Source organism: Lithobates pipiens, unplaced genomic scaffold (genome assembly GCF_037356315.1).
Source record: "Lithobates pipiens isolate NorthernLeopardFrog02 unplaced genomic scaffold, aLitPip1_a1.2 Scaffold_8, whole genome shotgun sequence".
NCBI lineage: Eukaryota > Metazoa > Chordata > Amphibia > Anura > Ranidae > Lithobates > Lithobates pipiens.
In genome coordinates, this window is record NW_027507903.1 from 515,614,119 (window position 1) to 515,635,656 (window position 21,538).

The 21,538-nt window shown below is 43.7% G+C and overlaps 1 protein-coding gene across 1 annotated transcript in view; it reads right to left on the reverse strand.

Moving 5' to 3' along the window:
* LOC143960638 (tetraspanin-15-like) overlaps positions 1-21,538 on the reverse strand; it is a 243,344-nt gene that overhangs the window by 64,414 nt on the left and 157,392 nt on the right. The window contains exon 5 of the mRNA XM_077469420.1: positions 15,158-15,274. Coding sequence (XP_077325546.1) covers positions 15,158-15,274 — 117 coding nt within the window. The remainder of the gene's footprint in view (positions 1-15,157; positions 15,275-21,538) is intronic.

Below are 21,538 nucleotides of genomic sequence, written 5' to 3' on the forward strand. Positions count from 1 at the left end.
GGGCTACCTGACTGCAAACAAGTTGAAAGGGTTTAGGTTTGACCCCATATTATATGGTTTTGGTTAATCTAAAGGAAAATTGTACAAGAAATATATATATGTATAGCCAGCCTAACAGTGTGGAGGGCTGGGATGGGCTCGTTACTGTAATGCTGCGTACACACGATCGGACATATCGACAACAAAATCCATGGGATTTTTTCTGACGGATGTTGGCTCAATCTTGTCTTGCATACACACGGTCACACAATTTTGTTGGAAATTCAGCACGCCAAGAACACGGTGACATACGACGAGCCGAGAAAATTGAAGTTCAATATCAAGTGCATCTCTTCTGCTTGATTCCGAGCATGCGCAGAACTTTGTGTGTTGGAATTGTGTACACACGATGGGAATTTCCAAAAATGGATTTAGTTGTCGGAAAATTTGAGATCCAGTTCTCAAATTTTGTGTGTCAGAAATTCCGATGGAAAACCTCCGATGGAGCCTACACACGGTCAGACTTTCCGACAGAAAGCTCTCATCGAACATTTTCTGTTGGAAAATCGGACCATGTGTATGCGGCATTAGTGTCATTTTTAAAGCCGACTGGAGTTCAGCTTTACTGGCCATGTTTTTATTTCATGAAAATCCTTTTGAAATATATCACCATCCTGTTGCATTTCAATATTTCTGTTTGATTTTGTGATATCAGAGTACAATTCAGTGTTACTTTCTATGTCATCTCCAGATAATCCCCAGATAATTAATGAAGAGACTGAACAAAAAATGCCAGTATCAATCCTTTTGGTCCACCAGTATATTTTATTTTGATTATGTTCTGTTTACAACTTCCGTGTTTGTGTTCTGTCCTCTAACCCAGGGGTCTCAAACTGGTGGCCCTCCAGCCACTGCAAAACGACAAGTCCCATGAGGCATTGCAAGGCTGACAGTTGCATACATGACTCCCACAGGCAGAGGTATGATGGGACTTGTAGTTCTGCAACAGCTGGAGGGCCACCAGTTTGAGACCCCTGCTCTAACCAGTTCATTATCCATGTACAAACATCATAACCTTTCCAACTACATTAAAGCATATCTAAACCCAAAAACCAATGCATGTGTAAAATATCAAGACAACAAATTATACACTTTGTTCACAAGGAATTTCTTGATTGTTTTCTATATGGTGTGCTATATAGATGTATGGAGGTGTAGGCAGTGTCACTTATCACTTGTAATGTTTTTATTTCAAACTTCTGTGTCCTGGGTGGGGGTGTATACTGGGTGGAGAGAAATGGATAACTTGGGGGGAAGATGTGCACTGAGGGGACGGGGAGATTTGACACCTGCACTTTACGCACTCTTGATTTCTGCATAACATACTTGTAATCCCTGCATTCTGTGCATTACAGTGACTTATAAGTATTCATACCCCTTGACATTTTTTTCATTTTGTCATGTTACAACCATAACGTAAATGTTTTTTTTTGGATTTTATGTGATAGACCAACACAAAGTGGCACATAATTGTGAAGTGGAAGGAAAATGATAAATGGGTTTCAATTTTTTTTACAAATAAATATCTGAAAAGTATGACATGCATTTTCATTTAGCCACCTTTAGGCTTCATGCACACGAGACGCTGTTAAACGCATGTTCAGAGGCAGTTGGACACTTTTTCAACTGCCCCTGAACACATTCAATGTTATCCTGTGTGTCCATGTACACAGTCTCGTTTTTTGCCGTTTTTATGCAGTTGCGTTTAACCTCGTTTTTCCAGAAGCAAAAAAATGGGTTCAGACGCAAAAGTTTCCACGTTTCAGACACAAAACGCGGTAAAACGTGGCAAAAGGCCGCTACCACGTTTTGTCGCGTTTTCGTTTATAACCGTTTTTAAAGATGACCTATTTTTTTTACATTACAAATCTCAAAAATTATTGCAAATGATGAAAAACCATTGAAAAAATATTTTAAACAAATGAAATTGAAAGTGGACAATCCACAACTTGTGGCAAGTGACATGGCAGGTGGCAAGTGACGTGGCAAGTGGACAATCCACAACTTGTGGCAAGTGACATGGCAGGTGAAGTGGCAAGTGGACAATCCCCAACTTGTGGCAGGTGACGTGTCAAGTGACCTTGCAGGTGACATGGCAAGTGACATGGCAAGTGGACAATACACAACTTGTGGCAAGTGACGTGGCAAGTGAACAATCCACAACTTGTGGCAAGTGACGTGGCAGGTGATGTGGCAAGTGACCTGGCAGGTGACGTGGCAAGTGGACAATCCACAACTTGTGGCAAGTGACGTGGCAGATGACGTGGCAAGTGGAAAATCCACAACTTGTGGCAGGTGACTTGGCAAATGACGTGGCAGGTGACATGGCAAGTGACGTGGCAAGTGGACAATCCACAACTTGTGGCATGTGACATGGCAGGTGGCAAGTGGACAATCCACAACTTGTGGCAAGTAACCTGGCAGGTGACTTGGCAAGTGACGTGGCAAGTGGACAATCCTCAACTTGTGGCAGGTGACATGGCAGGGGACGTGGCAAGTGGACAATCCACAACTTGTGGCCAGTGGACAATCCACAACTTGTGGCAGGTGACGTGGCAAGTGGACAATCCACAACTTGTAGCAAGTGATATGGCAGGTGGCAAGTGAAGTGGCAAGTGGACAATCCACAACTTATGGCAAGTGACGTGGCAGGTGATGTGGCAATTGACGTGGCAAGTGGACAATCCACAACTTGTGGCAGGTGACGTGGCAGGTGATGTGGCAAGTGACCTGGCAGGTGACGTGGCAAGTGGACAATCCACAACTTGTGGCAAGTGACGCAGCAGATGACATGGCAAGTGGAAAATCCACAACTTGTGGCAGGTGACGTGGCAGGTGACATGGCAAGTGACATGGCAAGTGACATGGCAAGTGACATGGCAAGTGACATGGCAAGTGGACAATCCACACCTTGTGGCAAGTAACGTGGCAGGTGACTTGGCAAGTGACGTGGCAAGTGGAAAATCCACAACTTGTGGCAGGTGACGTGGCAAGTGACACGCTAAATACAAGTACACTGCTGCTCTCACAGCTGCTGCTACTCACTCTGGTCTCACAAAATTGCTGAAATAGTTAATAATACTGTTTTTTGAGCTGGGGAGGGTCTATGATGTTAGCTTAACTAAACGCTTCTAGACGCAAACGCGGTAAAATGACGCTAAATCGCGGTAAATATCGCGGCAAAACGGGCGTTTCTAAACGCAGGTTTCAGCTTTTAAAAACATGTGTCCAGCAGAGTTTGCATCTGCGTCTCGTGTGCATGAAGCCTTACTCTGATACCCCTAACTAAAAATGTAGTGGAAAAAATTGCTTTCCGAACTCACCTAATTAGTAAATAGAGCCCACCTGTGTGTAATTTAACCTCAGTATAAATACATCTGTTCTGTGAGGCCCTCAGATGTTTGTTAGAGAACCTTCATGAACAAACAGCATCACGAAGGCCAAGGAACACACCACACAGGTTGGGGATAACGTTTTGGAGAAGTTTAAAGGGTTAGGTTATAAAACAATATTTTAAGCTTTGAACATCTCAGAGAGCACTGTTCAATCCATCATCCGAAAATGGAAAGATTATGGCAGAAATGCAAAACTACCAAGACATGGCCGTCCAACTAAACTGACAGGCCGAGTAAGGAAAGCATTAATCAGAGAAGCAACCAAGAGGCCCATGGTGACTCTGGAGGAGCTGCAGAGATCCACAGCGTAGGTGGGAGAATCTGTCCACAACACAACTATTAATCGTGCACTCCAAAAATCTGGCATTTATGGAAGAGTGGCAAAAAGAAAGCCATTGTTGAAAGAAAGCCATTAGAAGTCAGTCCAGGAATCAGTGCCCATTAGTGATGCCAGTCAGTGCTGGCTTTCAGTGCCACCCATCAATGCCCAGTGCTGCCCATCAGTGCCCACCAGTGCCCCTATCAGTGCCCATAAGTGCGGCATATTAGTGTCTCCTCATCAGTGCCCATTAGTGCACCCTATCAGTGTCAATCTGTGCAGTTTCATCAGCGCACATCAGTGAAGAAGAAAAATTACTTATTTACAAAAAACATTTTAAGTAAAAAAAATTAAAAACCCAGCAGTGATTAAATACCAACAAAGGAAAGTTCTATTTGTGTGAAGAATAGGATTAAAATGTCACATGGTTACAGTGTAGCATGACCACACAATTGTCATTCAAAGGTCGACGGCGCTGAAAGCTGAAAAATGGCCTCGGCAGCAAGGGGGTGAAAGTGCCCCGAATTGAGGTGGTTAATATAGTTCTAGTAAATTGCTAAATGTTTATATTTGTGAAAAACAATAAGCAAGGCCGGCCGCTGCCATTATTAATTCAGTTTAGCGTGTCTAGTGTACTTGGTATGTTTGGAGTTTATGCTGCCTACCATCCCATGTTACATCACTCCCACTTTCAATGCACAACATGTCACTGTCACACCTGCAAACCATGAAATCATGTAGTATTTCCATATTTTTGACTAGGGATGAGCTGAACACCCCCCCGGTTCGGTCTGCACCAGAACTTGCGAACAGGCAAAAAATTCAGACGAGCACGAGAACAACGTTAAAGTCTATGGGACACGAATATGAACAATCAAAAGTGCCAATTTTAAAGGCTTATATGCAAGTTATTGCCTTAAAAAGTGTTTGGGGACCCGGGTCCTGCCCCAGGGGACATGCATCAATGTAAAAAAAAAACAGCTGTTTTTTCAGAAGCAGTGATTTTAATAACACTTCAAATGAAACAATAACAATGAAATATTCCTTTAAATATCGTGCCTGGGGGTGTCCTTAGTATGCCTGTAAAGTGGCGCAGTTTTCCCGTGTTTAGAACAGTACCACAGCAAAACAAAATTTCTAAAGGAAAAAAGTCATTTAAAATTGATAGCGGCTGTAATGAATTGTCGGTTCCCAGCAATATATATAAAACTCATTGAAAAAAACGGCATGGATTCCCCTCCCCAATCCATTACCAGGGCCTTCAGGTCTGGTATGAATTTTAAAGGGGAACCCTGCACCAAAAAAAAAAAAAAAAAGGCGTAGGAGTCCCCCCAAAATCCATACCAGACCCTTATCGGAGCACGCAACCTGGCAAGCCGCAGGAAAAGAGCTGCAGGGGACGAGAGAGCGCCCTCCCTCCTGAATCGTATCAGGCCACATGCCTTCAACATGGAGAGGATGCTTTGGAGTCGCCCCCAAAGCACCTTGTCCCCATGTTGATAGGGACAAGGGCCTCATCCACACAACCTTTACCCGGTGGTTGTTGTGGTCTGTGGGCGGGGGGCTTATCCAAATCTGGAAGCTCCCTTTAACAAGGGGACCCCAAAATCCTGGCCCCCCTATGTGAATTGGTAATGGGTACATTGTACCCCTACCAATTCACAAAAAAAGTGTAAAAAAAACTAAAAAAAAAAAAAAAAACGCAACAGCTCCGACTCCATAGGAAGATCCCACACACTGCATGCTTCTCGCTTTGACAGCTGATATATAGTTGAGGGCGAGGCCACTTGGTGACATAAACGGGTGACCCCGCCTTCCTCTGACGTCCCAAGATTGATACCAGGCCCTTCAGGTCTGGCATGGAATTTAAGGGGACTCCTATGCCATTTAAAAAAAAAAAATTGGTGCAGGAAAATTGGCACAGGATTCCCCTTAATATCCATACCAGACCTGAAGGGCCTGGTAAGGATTTTGGTGGGACTCCCACACAATTTTTTAAAAAAATTTCAGTTGGGGTTCCCCTTAATATTCATACCAGACTCAAAGGGCCTGGTAATGAACTGGGGGGGGGGGGGCCATGCCGCTTTTTTCCATGAGTTTTATCTATATTGCAGAGACCCAACAATTCACTACAGCCGCGATCAGTTTTAAATTACTTTTTTTCCTTTAGAAATGTAATTTTGCTGTGGTATTCCTTGTTTAAACAGGGAATGCGCGCGATCGTGCGTGATCAAGTCACGGGCGATCACAGATGGTAACACCCCCACTGTGCACGGCGCATGCGCACGATCACGAGCACGTCGGTGGTGGCGTGTTCCCGGAAACACTGCTCGTCACCGACACTGGTAAACAGCCATTGGCTGGCTGTTTACCCACGTGATCAGCTGTGATCCTTTCACAGCCGATCACTAAATGTAAACAAACCGCGGTAACGAGATGTTACCGGGTTCTCCTCCTCACACACCAAACGTGTGTGAGGAGGAGATTGCGGTAACATCTCATTACCGCTTACAGTACACACAAATCACACCGATTGTCCCCCCCCAATAAAGAGGACCTGTCACCACCCATCATAGTACCGTCACTCACAGTCCATCATAGTCCCCGAGTACCTCTCACAGTCCATCAGAGTACCCGAGTACCTGTCACAGTCTATCAGAGTACCCGTCACCGTCCATCTGAGTACCCAAGTACCTGTCACAGCCCATCAAAGTACCCAAGTACCTGTCACAGCCCATCAAAGTACCCGAGCACCTGTCACAGCCCATCAGAGTACCCGAGCACCTGTCACAGCCCATCAGAGTACCCAAGTACCTGTCACAGCCCATCAGAGTACCCAAGTACCTGTCACAGCCCATCAGAGTACCTGTCACAGCCCATCAGAGTACCCGAGTACCTGTCACAGCCCATCAGAGTACCCGAGTACCTGTCACAGCCCATCAGAGTACCCGAGTACCTGTCACAGCCCATCAGAGTACCCGAGTACCTGTCCTAGTCTGAGTACCCGAGTACCTGTCCCAGTTCATCTGAGTACCTGAATACCTGACACAGTTCATCTGAGTACCCGAGTACCTGTTACAGTCCATATGTGTACCTGAGTAACGATCATCGCCCTTCAGAGTACCCAAATACCAGTCACCAGGCCATCAGAGAACCTGTCACCAGGCCATCAGAGTACCCGAGTACCTGTCACAAGGCCATCAGAGTACTCAAGTACCTGTCACCAGCCCATCAGAGAACCTGTCACCAGGCCATCAGAGTACCCGAGTACCTGCCACCAGGCCATCAAGTACCCGAGTACCTGTCACCAGGCCATCAAGTACCCGAGTACCTGTCACCAGGCCATCAGAGTACTCAAGTACCTGTCACCAGCGCAGAGTACCAGAGTACCTATCTGCAGCCCATCAAAGTACCCGAGTACCTATTTGCAGCCCATGCCTCATAGAATATACATTGGGGTGTTTGCTTTCCAAAATGGGGTCATTTTGTGGGTAATTTCACTGTCCTGGTGCTCCAGGACCTTCAAAAGTGTGATGGGTAGGAATGAAATGAGATGTGTCGTTTATGTTTCTAGAACACCTGAAGGTACTACTTCAATGTTCGGCCTCTCTATGTGGCCAGGCTGTGTAAAAGTCCTACACATGTGGTATCACCATACTCGGGAGGAGTAGCAGAATGTGTTTTGGGGTATAATTTTTGCTATATATATGCTATGTGTTAGAAATATCTTATAAATTGACAACTTTGTGTAAAAAATAAAATGCGTTTTCATTTTTTTCCACATTTTCCAAAAACTTCTGGAAAAAAATTAACCGTTCAAAAGACTCATTATGCCTCACAGATTATACATTGGGGTGTTAGCGATCCAAAATGGGATCATTTTATGGGAAATTCCATTGTCCTGGTACTCCAGGGACTTCAAAAATGTAATAGGTGGCTGTGAAATTATTGCTCGTAGAACGTCTGAAAGTGCCACTTCAATGTTGGTGCTCTGTATGTGGCCAGGCTGTGTAAAAGTCTCACACATGTGGTATCGCCATACTCGGTAAGAGTAGCAGAATGTATTTTGGGATGTAATTTGTTGTATGTGTGTGTGAGAAATAACCTGATAATATGACAATTTTGTAAAAAAAAAAAATAATAAAAAAAAAATCTTTATTTTGCAAAGAATTGTGGGAAAAAATTACAACTTAAAAAAACTCACGATGCTACTTACTTAATACCTTGGAATGTCTACTAAAAAGGGGTCATTTGGGGGGTATTTGTACTTTCCTGACTTGTTAGTGCCGGTTCACACAGGGGCGACTCAGATCAGACTTCAGGTCGCCCCTAGTCGCCTCAAGTCGGACAACATTTAGAAATCAATGCAAGTGAATGAGAGCCGTCTTAATGCACGCTACTGAAGTCGCTCCGACTTCAGAAGAGGTTCCTGTACTACTTCAATCCGACTTGTAGGCGACTGGTACCCATTGATTTTAATGGAGGTCGCCTCCAAGTCGGATCTCCGTCTATACGGAGGCGACTCTGACAGAATTATTAGCTCTGAAGGGGGAACTCCACGCCAAATTTATGAACAAAAATTGGCGTGGGTTCCCCCTTCGAGAGCATACCAGGCCCTTAGGTCTGGTATGGATTCTAAGGGGAACCCCCTACGCCGAAAAAACGGAGTGGGCCCCCCCCCCCAGATCCATACCAGACCCTTATCCGAGCACGCTACCCGGCCGGCCAGGAAAGGGGGTGGGGACGAGCGAACGCCCCCCCTCCTGAGCCGTACCAGGCCACGTGCCCTCAACATGTGCCCCCCCCACCCCAAAGCACCTTGTCCCCATGTTGATGAGGACAAGGGCCTCTTCCCGACAACCCTGGCCGTTGGTTGTCGGGGTCTGCGGGCGGGGGGCTTATCGGAATCCGGGAGCCCCCTTTAATAAGGGGGCCCCCGGATACCGCCCCCCCACCCTATGTGAATGAGTATGGGGTACAATGTACCCCTACCCATTCATCTGTAAAATAAAGTAAAAAAAAAAAACACAACACACAAGATAAAATAGTTTATTGCACAGCTCCGGGGGTCTTCCGTCTTCGGGGGTCTTCTCGCCGGACTCCTCCGCTATCTTCTGCTAGCTCTTTTGCTAGTGGAGGAGTCCGGCTTTCTTCCTCGCCGCCTTCGCCCCCCCTTCCCCAAGGCACCCCCCCATTTTGATGGCACACGGCCTGGTACGGCTCAGGAGGGGGGGGGGGGGGGGGCGCTCGCTCGTCCCCACCCCCTTTCCTGGCTGGCCGGGTAGCCTGCTCGGATAAGGGTCTGGTATGGATCTGCGGTGACCCCCACGCCGTTTTTTTCGGTGTAGGGGGTTTCCCTTAGAATTCATACCAGACCTAAGGGCCTAGTATGCTCTCGGAGGGGGAACCCACGCCAAATTTATGAAAAAAAGTTCCCCCTTCAGAGCTCATTCTCTGATTGGCCACGGCAAAAGTCGCCTGGCCTGGGGATACTTAAAGTCGTGTTGTAAGTCGCCCCAGGTCGTGTCTAAGTCGTGTTCAAGTCGTCTCCAAGTTGCCTCACAAAGTCGTCCTGAAGTCGTGTTGCCCCTGTGTGAACTGAGTCTTAGGCTGGGTTCACAATGCTGCGGCTAGGAGACCTGGATGTGATTCGCACCGCACTGCAGTGCAAATCACATCCGATCTCTGTGCGATGCGAGTTCAGCCATACAGATAGTATGGCTGAATTCGCATCGCACCCGCTCCAAACTCGCACAGGACCCTTTTTTTGGTCCGCAGCAGAATCGGATCGCATGGGTGTTCACACCATGCGATCCGATTCCTGTCAGAGTTTGCAGATCGCACTGCGATATACGAACTGATCAGGGGGTGTCATTAAGGTTTCACTGACTCTCCCAGCAGTCCGCATATGTGAACTGCCGGCGGGAGGCATGCAATGCGGTTCCCGCATCGCTTCAGTGTGAACCCAGCCTTAGTGTCTCAAGAAATGAGATACACCTGATGTACTGAAGGCCTGATCAGATGTGATCAATTTTCAGTGATTGGCACCATAGTTTGTAGACTCTATAACTTTCACAAAGACCAAATAATATACACTAATGTGGGTTATTTTTACCAAAGATATGTAGCAGTATAAATTTTGGCCAAAATTTATGAAGAAAAATTACTAATTAGCAAAATGTTATGACAGAAACAAAGAAAAAGGCATTTTTTCACAAAATGGAAGTTTTTTTTTAAATTTATAGCACAAAAAATAAAAAACCCACTAGTGATACCACTAAAAGAAAGCTCTATTTGTGTGGAAAAAAGGACGCAAGTTTCATATGGGTACAGTGTTGCATGACTGAGTAATTGTTATTTAAACTGTGACAGTGCTGAAAGCTGAAAATTGGTCTGGTCTGGAAGGGGGTGTAAGTGCACTGTATTGAGGTGGTTAAGCATTATCATTGCTCCCGAAAAAGTGTCCATTTTTTAAAAATTTTTTTGCATTGATACATGTCCCCTGGGCAGGACCCGGGTCGCCAAACACTTTTTATGATAATAACTTGCATATAAGCCTTTAAAATGAGCACTTTGATTTTACACGTTCGTGTCCCATAGACTTTAGCGGGCTTCCGCGGCTTTCGAATTTGCCGCGAACACTGCATAATGTTCGTTGTTCGCCGAACATCTCAAGTTTGGCCCGAACCGTTCACCCATCCCTATTTTTGGCCAACCCCTGTACACATTGATTACTACTTAATGTCCATTCTTTTTTACTTTTCAAGTTTTGTGCTATCTATAAAAAGTGCATATAGAATGAACATCACCTAAATTAAAATTGGCTACATAACATAATTAGCTTTCTCATTTTGATAAAAACCACTCAACCAGTTTGCTTTAATCAAGTAAATTCTGAGAGGTTGGTGTCACTTTAAATTCATCATTAAACTATGAGATTTGAACATTATAAGCTCGATAAAAGAAAATGGAGGCTTATTTACAGACACATCTCTATACAGCCTCAAAGCAGCCAGCAGTTAATTTCCGACTGAGACATTTTAATGCATTTTGAAAGTTCTCATTATTTCAAGATCACGATAAGAATGTAGCATTTGAAGTCTACCACCCTCATTTATTTTGGTTTTCCGTCCAGCTCTATACCTTGAGCACACAAATGTATTAAATGTGGGAATGTAAATGAAGTTTTTTCATTAGTTGTGCAGAAAGGACGTGGATCCTTTGCAGTCACACTTCAGTGATTATTGAAATGAGATGAGATTTTTGTATCTGTGTTTCAGACATGAATCTGTAATAAATCTTTTTTCATGAAAGCTTGATGTTTATGGGGGTGGGTGTTCCCTATTTGCTTCATAATTTGATAATATAGTTGCCGATTATTAAAACATGAATGTGGATCAGGGGCTGATGTATTACAGCCTCTAGGTTTGGATACACATAACAAATGTGAATTTCATAGAGCTCACTTACCTTCGATAGTGATAGAAGAATTAGAATATGTGGCAGGAATAGACTGCAGAAACTAGGCACAATGGCTAGGGCATCCATCACTGGTGTTTTACATATATGGATATCTTGTAGCTCGAATTCTGCCTTATCCATGTCAATTACAGCTCCAATCTGCCCGTTTCACCGTTCCAATGAAACAGCTTCTATATGCCTTGCGCAACTATGCGTCTTGATAAAAGCCTAGATTATCTACAGTATATTCAGCCATGGGAATATGAGAACTGTAGTGAAAACCAAGAGGTTGAGAAACATTTTCTTGCACCCAGCAGCCCTTGTAAAGCATTACAGGAGGTATGAACAGAAGTCCGGCACAGACAAAATGCAGTCAAATTGTAGTAGAATGTATTCTTAATCCATCAAAACATAAAAGAGTCCATCATGTACAACAAATGATGTGTTTCAACCCCAAACATTCTGGGCCTTAGTCATAAAATATATACAGTATGTACAGCATATGTCTTGGCATAGACCTTATCCTATAGACCAATGCAGACCGCAAACTGCAGCCCTTTACCAACCTTTATCCAGCCCTGTTCCTGATGATGGAGCATTAAGTCCTTCCACTGTGACCAATGATGGTACAAAATTCCTTCCACTGATATAAACAACTGTTCACTTTTTTTCCACGGACAACAACAGAGCACTTTTCCTTACACTGATACCACAACAATGGGGCATTAATCCTTCCATTGACACCAACGGTTAAGCATCTTCCACCAGCACTTTTCCTCCCACCAATATAAATGATTTGGCACTATTCCTTCCATTGAAAACAACAATGGGATACTATTCCTCCCACTATTACTAATGATGGGCCACTATTCCTCCTCCTAATGACCATAGGCACAATGTAAATTGTCTGCTCCCACTGGCCACAGTCTGACCCCCCCTAAAGTCTGGAGGAAAATAAATTTGTCCTTTGTTTAGAAAGTCTGGAGACCCCTGTCATAGATACTGAAATATAGGGTTGCAGCACTGTGGACTTTCTATTCCTTTAAAGTATAGGAGGTATGCCTGTCGAGACCTCTAGTATCTGAAGAGACCACATTTGGATTTATTTTCATATCTGATATAGCTCTCACAATTTTTCTGAAGAGCTTTACAAAGGATAATAAACTATTTGTATCAATACCTGCCCCAAATGAATAAACCAATTTCCCTATGAATGTTCTACACATTAGCATACATACTTGAGCCAATGGCTTTTTTTCTCAAACAATAGGTGCTGGAAACTCGAGCACGACCCCCCAAAACCCCTCCCCTCCCCCACACACCCTCCAAATCATATCAAATAGTGGGTAGGGTCAGTCAAATTTCACGAACAATAGGCAAGTCTTCAAGTGGCATTAAATACCAGGATTACATTTCATACAGAGTGCAGAGTTCAGGGGGTTGCATTACATACAGAGTGCAGAGCTGTCACTTGTAAACACAGAAACCGGACTTCTGTGTTTACAAGTGATTGTGGTGAGCAGGCCCCCCAAGGGTCTGAGCCAGAGGTGATGGAACTGAGTTCCACCAAGTTCCCCCTGAAAAAAAAAGCCCTGCTTCGGTCAATATGTGTAAAAGTCAATTATTTGGCAGTAAGTTTTTGTATAGTAGGAAGAAATCCATTCAAATACATGGAGCTCTTGCAAACTCCAGACCAACACTGTGGAAAGCCAAAGACTAATAATGAGCTTCACTGCTGTGCAGTTTGTGTTAACCACCATGGTGTAAAGGGGGGGAGTACACCATTTTTTGTAAATTAACCTTTTCTCCCGTTTCTTTTTGCAACATTAATCCTAAAAGTCAACACAACATGTTTGTGGTTTATGAGGCCTTATGCACACAGGACTTTTTCCCTCCTCTGGACGTCTTTGCGCCTGGCAAAAAAAAAAAAAGCAGCTTAAAATACAGTATCTCACGAAAGTGAGTACACCCCTCACATTTTTGTAAATATTTTATATCTGTTCATGTGACATCACTGAAGAAATTACACTTTGCTACAATGTAAAGTAGTGAGTGTACAGCTTGTATAACAGTGTACATTTTCTATCTCCTCAAAAAACTCAACACACAGCCATTATTGTCTAAACCGCTGGCATCAAAAGTAAGTACACCCCTAAGTGAAACTGTCCAAATTGGGCCCAAAGTGTCAATTTTTTTTGTGCCCACCATTATTTTCCAGCACTGCCTTAACCCTCTTGGGCATGAAGTTCACCAGAGCTTCAAAAGTGGCCACTGGAATCCTCTTCCACTCCTCCATGATGACATCACAGAGCTAGTGGATGTTAGAGACCTTGCGCTCCTCCACCTTCTGTTTGAGGATGCCCCACAGATGCTCAATAGGGTTTAGGTCTGGAGACATGCTTGGCCAGTTCATCACATTTACCCTCAGCTTCTTTATCAAGGCAGTGGTTGTCTTGGAGGTGTGTTTAGGGTCGTTATGTTGGAATACTGCCCTGAGGCCCAGTCTCTGAAGGGAGGGGATCATGCTCTGCTTCAGTACATCACAGTACATGTTGGCATTCATGGTTCCCTCAATGAGCTGTAGCTCCCCAGTGCTGGCAGCACTCATGCAGCCCCAGACCATGACACTCACACCACCATGATTGACTGTAGGCAAGACACACTTGTCTGTACTCCTCACCTGGTTACCACTACACATGCTTGACACCATCTGAACTAAATGTGTTTATCTTGGTCTTGTCAGACCACATGACATGGTTCCAGTAATCCATCTCCTTAGTCTGCTTGTCTTCAGCAAACTGTTTGTGGGCTTTCTTGTGCATCATCTTTAGAAGACGCTTCCTTCTAGGACAACAGCCATGCAGACCAATTTGATGCAGTGTGCGGTGCATGGTCTGAGCGCTGACAGGCTGAACCCCCCCACCCCTTCAACCTCTGCAGCAATTCTGGCAGCACTCATACACCTATTTCCCAAAGACAACCACTGGATATGACGCTGAGCATGTGCACTCAACTTCTTTGGTCGACCATGGGGAGGCCTGTTCTGAGTGGAAACTGTCCTGTTAAACCACAGCTCAGTTTCAGGGTCTTGGTAAACTTCTTATCGCATAGGCCATCTTTTTGTAGAGCAACATTTTTTTTTCTTCAGAGCCCCAGAGAGTTCTTTGCCATGAGGTGCCATGTTGAACTTCCATTGACCAGTATGAGAGAGTGAAAGCGATAACACCAAATTTAACACACCTGTTCCCCATTCACACCTGAAACCTTGTAACACTAACGAGTCACATGACAATGGGGGGGGTAAAATGGTTAATTGGGCCCAATTGGGACATTTTCACCTAGGGGTCTACTCACTTTTGTTGCCAGAGGTTTAGACATTAATGACTGTGTATTATTTTAAGAGGGACAGCAAATATAAACTGTTATACAAGCTGTACACTCACTGCTTTACATTGTAGCAAAGTGTAATTTTTAATACTGTATGTGCTAAGCAGCTTAAAAAACGCACCCAAAGCTGGGTTTTGCGAATGTGTTTAGATGTATTTAAGAGCGTCAAGCGTTTGGGCGTTCATTCATTCCCTTGGCCAGAACATTAATTAATTCTGCCCATTGGATTAAATGAATACTCAAGCACTTAACAAACCTAGTGTTTTAGGCGCGTTTACAGGCATTTAGGTGCATCAAGCGTTTTTCTGCGCAAACTTCCTTCTCCTCAATGCGCAGGTGATTGCTTTTTTATTCAGGCTCCAATTGCTCCTCTTCTAATATGTCTGTAAATGCCTATGTGTACATGACCACATTGGCCAACATAGAGGTGTGTTTAGAAGCAGGAAAAAAAAAAGGTGTAAAAACACCTTTAAAAGCGGCGTTTATTTTTTATGTCCTGTATGCATGAGGCCTTACACTGAAACATGCAGGGAAATGATACAATCTTTTATCTTACCTTTCCAGTTATGCAGCATGTGTATGGAACGCCACAAGACAAAGGTCCAGTGCTGTTACATGAGTGATATGGATTCACCTCCCAGTCTCTAAACTCTTCTCCTCCACAGCAGGAAAACTGTAAAACAAATAGAGCACAATGTCTGTTAGACCACACAAACTGACTTTTTAGGCAACAATATACCGTATTTGCCGGCGTATAAGGCGACTGGGCGTATAAGACGACCCCCTATTTTTCAAGTGAAAACATAGGTTTTGGGCAATACTCGTGGTATAAGACTACCCCCCCTTCTGAGGCAACACCATTTAAAAAAACATTAGAACCATTAAAAAACACAAAGCAAGAATGCCAACTACTCATCCGCCATGCTTTGATATGTCATAAAGTAAATCAAACAATAATAACACAGATCTATTGAATGCCACAACTCTGGAAAGTAGAATTTTTCACTAACCAAACCTATACCACTTTTGGGTTACATTCTATGGGAATTGTCCACCAAAATGCATTTAATAAACCCCCTGTCATATGTCCCAGATTTACCTGTCCCTCTTGGGTGCCTGGGATCTCAAAGGCAAACAGCAGGATGTATAGTAGTAGGAGATCAGTGAATGGATTTACCCAGGGAAGTATGGTGAGCGGTGTATTATTTTAATGAATACAACGCCTGCTTGGATTGGCAGAGGCTGTAGCATCATCAGCCCTTGCGCCTCTCTCTCAAAGCCAATCCGAGCAGGCTACTCTATGTAGCCTGCTCGGATTGGCAGGGGTTGTTACTCCAATCCAAACAGGCTCTGTATTCATTAATAAAATACATCGCTCGCCGGGATTGGCTCAACGGCATATACTGTTTGTAGCTGAAGCCACATACAGTATTAGCAGACATTTGGGGGCTGACATCCATCGGGCAGCATTGTATACCCGGCGTATAAGACGACCCCCGATTTTTGGGCATTTTTTTTTAAGTGTAAAAGGTAGTCTTATACGCCAGAAAATATGGTAGATCAAATATATCTGCAGTGTTCACTGTTTGTCAACTCCCTGTTTGTTTTCTGACTTCTGGAAATTACATGCAGTGATGCGCTTCCTGTTGAAAGGAACACATGGCGGGGTGGCAGCCATTCCAGTGGTCGTTGCTGTTCCACAATGTCAGTATACAAATCGTGAATAGAGCACACTTTTGAGAGAGGACATATGACACCAACAGGAGACTGGCAGTTGGGATTTTCCTGAGCGCCTGAGATTGCGAGTGTGCGCTCTCAAACTGTGAACACTACAGGTATACAGTATCTCACAAAAGTGAGTACACCCCTCACATTTTTGTAAATATTTTATTATATTTTTTCATGTAACAACACTGAAGAAATGACACTTTACTACAATGTAAAGTAGTGAGTGTACAGCTTGTATAATAGTGTACATTTTCTGTCCCCTCAAAATAACTCAACATACAGCCATTATTGTCTAAACCGCTGGCAACAAAATTGAGTACACCCCTATGTGTAAATGTCCAAATTGGGCCCAATTAGCCATTTTCCCTCCCCGATGACATGTGACTGGTTAGTGTTAAAAGATCTCAGGTGGGAATGGGGAGCAGGTGTGTTGAATTTGGCGTTATCGCTCTCACTCAGTTATACTGCTCGCTGGAAGTTCAACATGGCACCTCATATCAAAGAACTCTGAAAAAAAGAATTGTTGCTCTACATAAAGATAGCTTAGGGCAGGGATATGCAATTAGTGGACCTCCAGCTGTTGCAAAACTACAAGTCCCATCATGCCTCTGCATCTGGGTGTCATGCTTGTGGCTGTCAGAGTCTTGCTCATGGGAATTATAGTTCTGCAACAGCTGGAGGTCCGCTAATTGCATATCCCTGCTTAGTGTATTAGAGGATTGCCAGGACCCTGAAACTGAGCTGCAGCACAGTGGCCAAGACCATACATTGGTTTAACAGGACCGGTATCGCCATGGTCCACCAAAGGAGTTGCATGCACATGCTCAGCATCATATCCAGAGGTTGTCTTTGGGAAATAGACATATGAGTGCTACCAGCATTGCTGCAGAGGTTGAAGGGGTGAGGGTCAGCCTGTTAGTGCTCAGACCATACGCCGCACGCTGCATCAAATTGGTCTGCATGGCTGCCATCCCAGAAGGAAGCCTCTTCTAAAGATGATGCACAAGAAAGCACGCAATTTGCTGAAGACAAGCAGACAGGACATGGATTACTGGAACCATGTCCTGTGGTCTGATGAGACCAAAATAAATGTATTTGGTTCAGATGGTGTGAAGAGTGTGTGGCGACAACCAGGTGAGGAGTACAAAGACAAGTGTGTCTTGTGATCATCCTTTTGACACAAAAGTTAAACCTTATTCCAAACTAACAAGTAACAGTCTCCCCCCCCCCCCAACTGTACAATTATTGTGTAGGGAATTCTCTTAAATGCATTGAATCTAAATGTGTGTATATATATATTATATATATATATATATATATATTGCAGAGAGGTAGTCTGGAGTAGGTTTAGGAGAGGGGTTAATTGTAGAGGGCAGGTATTTTCCCCGTAGGCCTATTTATTAAGCCTAAGCACCTGGTCAGAGAGGCTGGATGATGGCTATTTTGCTGTCTGTGGTGAGGAGACCTGGATGCTGCATGGAAGCCTCCATACTCTGACTCTTATCTGCTGGGCGAGCTGGCCTGTAACTGGGCCTTTCTTTACTGTATATGCTGTGGCTGGGACGCTGAAAGATTCATGTAAGCCTGAGTTGTTCTCATGAGAAGATTTACTTGTGTTGTTTGAGCTGCCCCCGAAGACAAAGACTGTAATCTTTCTGTTTGATGCTGAATAAAGCGTTTTTTCATTTTAATGAACTGTCTCCCAGAAGCCCGTTTACCCCTCTAATCCCGAAGAAAAAAATAAATATATTCACATACATACACACATATATATATATATATATATATATATATATATATATATATATACACACACACACATACATACACACCTAACCCTTGTAACTCCATTTTGCAGGATAGCTTGGCCTGCATCCAGGATTTCAAAATAAAAAGAAGTTCATATACTATCATCACAGGTATAAACCATTTACCAGAATACAATATTTTTCACTCTAGTGGGCCTATAATAAACTCTTTGTATAATGCAACTTGTAGTGCAAGTCTTAGCGGTTGTTGTTTAACAACTTGTGTCTATTTTTCTCTTGCTTACAGACTATTAAAATACTGTTGGAGAAAGGACGATTTTAGCTTTTCCTCTCCATTCTGGAACAATCAGTAGCAGATTTTATTTTTCTATTGAACAGGAAACGCTAAGGCATTGTGTAAGGATTCTAGAGGCCATTGTGCGCAAAGCTCCTTTGTTAATATGTTCAGTCATGCTTTGAAGCTATAGATTTTTATTTTTTTAAAACCATAATAGAAAAAGGGACAGTGCTGCATACATAGAATTCCTTTTCCTCAATTTACAGAATCCATACTTCGATTTACTTTTTTTGCTTCTAAGTATTCTCTAATAACAAGTAAGCATTTTATGTTTCTCTAGGTTCAGCCAGAGTTCTTTGAAAATCCTTTTATCTAATTTTGTTAAATCAAAGGTTATATGAAGAGGATCTTTCTTCATTATCTAAGAAAATGCAATATAAGATGCAGTTCAATTTCTATATGGACATACGTTTGCCAAAATTTGTAAAATGTGGACCATTTTATAAGAATACGAGAGTGATCAGACCAAACACAATTCTCCTTTTTATACAATTAAAATCGAAAGTTTAGGCAGCACAGAATAGCACAATCAATATGTAAACAGTAGAAATAAAATAAATAAGCAAATGGTCCTGCTCAAAAGTTTGCATACTCTTAATTAATATCATGTATTGCCCCTTTAGCATCAATGATGGCTTACTATTACAATTTTTTGTGAATGAGGACTTTTATGTTCTCATGCGGTTAAGCTTTGGTTAACCTTTTTGGCCAAAGGGCACCAGGTCCTGTAAATTCTTTGGTTGCCTAGCATGAATTGCATGTTTGAGCTCTCCACAAAGTGACTTGACCTTATGGTTCAGGACACTGTCATATTGGCAAATCCAAGTGTACTGCTTGCACAGCATCTGGACTGAAATGTGTAAATTTTCCAATTTTTTTTTCTAATTACATGCTGCATTCATTTTGTCATCAATATTGACAATATTGCCTGTGCTGTAGCTCGCACACCCCCAAAACAGCATAGTCACCTCCATGTTTTTTCACCATGCATGATGTGCTTCTCTTCATAGGCCTTGTTGATTCTTCTCCAAAAAATAGGATTTTTAAAATGGCTTACCTGTAAAATCCTTTTCTTTGATGTACATCAGGGGACACAGAGCTGTAGTAATTACTACTTGGGTTATATTGGCGTATAAGGTGCTGGACACTGGCAAGCCTATTAAGGCGAACATCCCCCATATAACCCCTTCCACTACTGGGAGTCCTCAGTTTTGTAGCCAAGCAATATAAGTGTATAAGAAGAAGGGAGCGACCTCTGTGTCCCCTGATGTACATCAAAGAAAAGGATTTTACAGGTAAGTTGTTTTAAAAATCCTATTTTCTTTTCTTACATCAGGGGAAACAGAGCCATAGTAATTACTACATGGGATGTCCCATAGCAATGGCAACTGAAGGGGCGGAGACAGAACAAAAAAGAAAGGAAGTCAGAAGACTCATACTGCAGCCTGCAGTACACTGCGCCCAAAGGCAGTATCCTCTTGACCCTTAACATCGATTTGATAAAATCTGGTAAACTTATGAACTGAAGACCATGCCGCGGCCTTACAGATCTGAGCCACAGAGGCCTGATGATGCACCACCCAAGAGGTACTAATCGCCCTGGTTGAGTGTGCCTTAACATGAAAAGGAGGAATTTTCTTTTTTAAACCATAAGCCTGAATAATGACTTGACGAATCCACTTGGAAATCGTGGATCTAGACCCTGCCTGTCCTCTCCTTGGACCAATCCGGCAGAATAAACAAAATATCTGTCTTACGAACCTGAGCGTCGCCCTTGAGTACACTCTGACCGCTCTTACTACATCAAGGAAATGTAGCACCCTCTCTTCCCTAGGTCGAGGCTCTGGGAAGAATGAAAGAAGAACAATATCTTGGTTTAAGTGAAAACCGGACACCACCTTTGGCAGGAATTCAAGATGAGGGCGTAACACCACTTTATTCTTAGGCCGCGTACACACGGGCGGACTGTTCGCCCAACTTTGTCCGCTGAACAGTGTTTCAGCGGACAGTCCGCTCTTGTGTGGGCTTCAGCGGACAGTTTCAGCGGACAGTCTGACGAACAAAGTTTTTCGGAATTTCCGTAAAACTGTCCGCTGAAACTTGGTTTGAGCGGACAGTCCGCTCGTGTGTAGGCTTGTTCGTCAAACCAAGTTCCGCGCATACTCAGAAAGGATTTACACGCCGAAGGTTGCATTGCAGTGTATAGGACGTCGTTTTCTAGTCCCGTCGTACGTGCCGTTCACGTCATCGCGCACGGTTTCAGCGGACTGTTCGTTCATCGTGTGTGGTCAAGTCCGTTCATGCTAATTTTGAGCGGACTGTTTGTCAAACTGTTTGCCGAACAAGGTTGGGCGAACAGTCCGCACGTGTGTACGCGGCCCTAGGCATAATCAGATATGGCTCCTTACAAGATAGAGCCGCTAGTTCAGATACTCTTCTAGCAGAAGAAATGGCAACCAGAAAGACTATCTTTCTAGTCAAAAGAACCAAGGGAATTTCCCATAAGGGTTCAAAAGGCTGCTTCTGCAAAGCCGACATGACCAAATTCAAATCCCAAGGATTTAGAGGTGCCTTGATAGGAGGACTGATCCGTGTTACCACCTGAACAAAGCTACGCACTAAAGAGTGAGAAGCTAAAGGCCTCTGAAAGAACACTGACAAGGCCAAGATCTGGCCCTTGATAGTATTCAAGGCCAGATTCATCTCCAATCCCATCTGCAGAAAATCAAGGATTTTACCTATAACATATTTCCTGGGGTGCCAACCCCTTGATCTGCAACATATGCCCTCTAGATTCTATAGTAAATGATCCTGGAAGCCGGCTTCCTGACATTAATCAAGGTAGATATAACTGAAGGAGACAACCTACGATCCCTTAGAATGTGGGTTTCAATAGCCAGATCATCAAATTTAGTGTCTGTAGGGTAGGATGGAATACTGGACCCTGCGTGAGAAGGTCCGGCCATAATGGCAGAGTTCAGTGAACTCCTACTGCCATCTTTATGATCTTGGCGAACCAAGGCCTTCTGGACCACGCTGGGGCCACTAGAATCACCTCCTTTTGTTTCTGCCTGATCCTGCGAAGAAGGCACGGAAGAAGCCG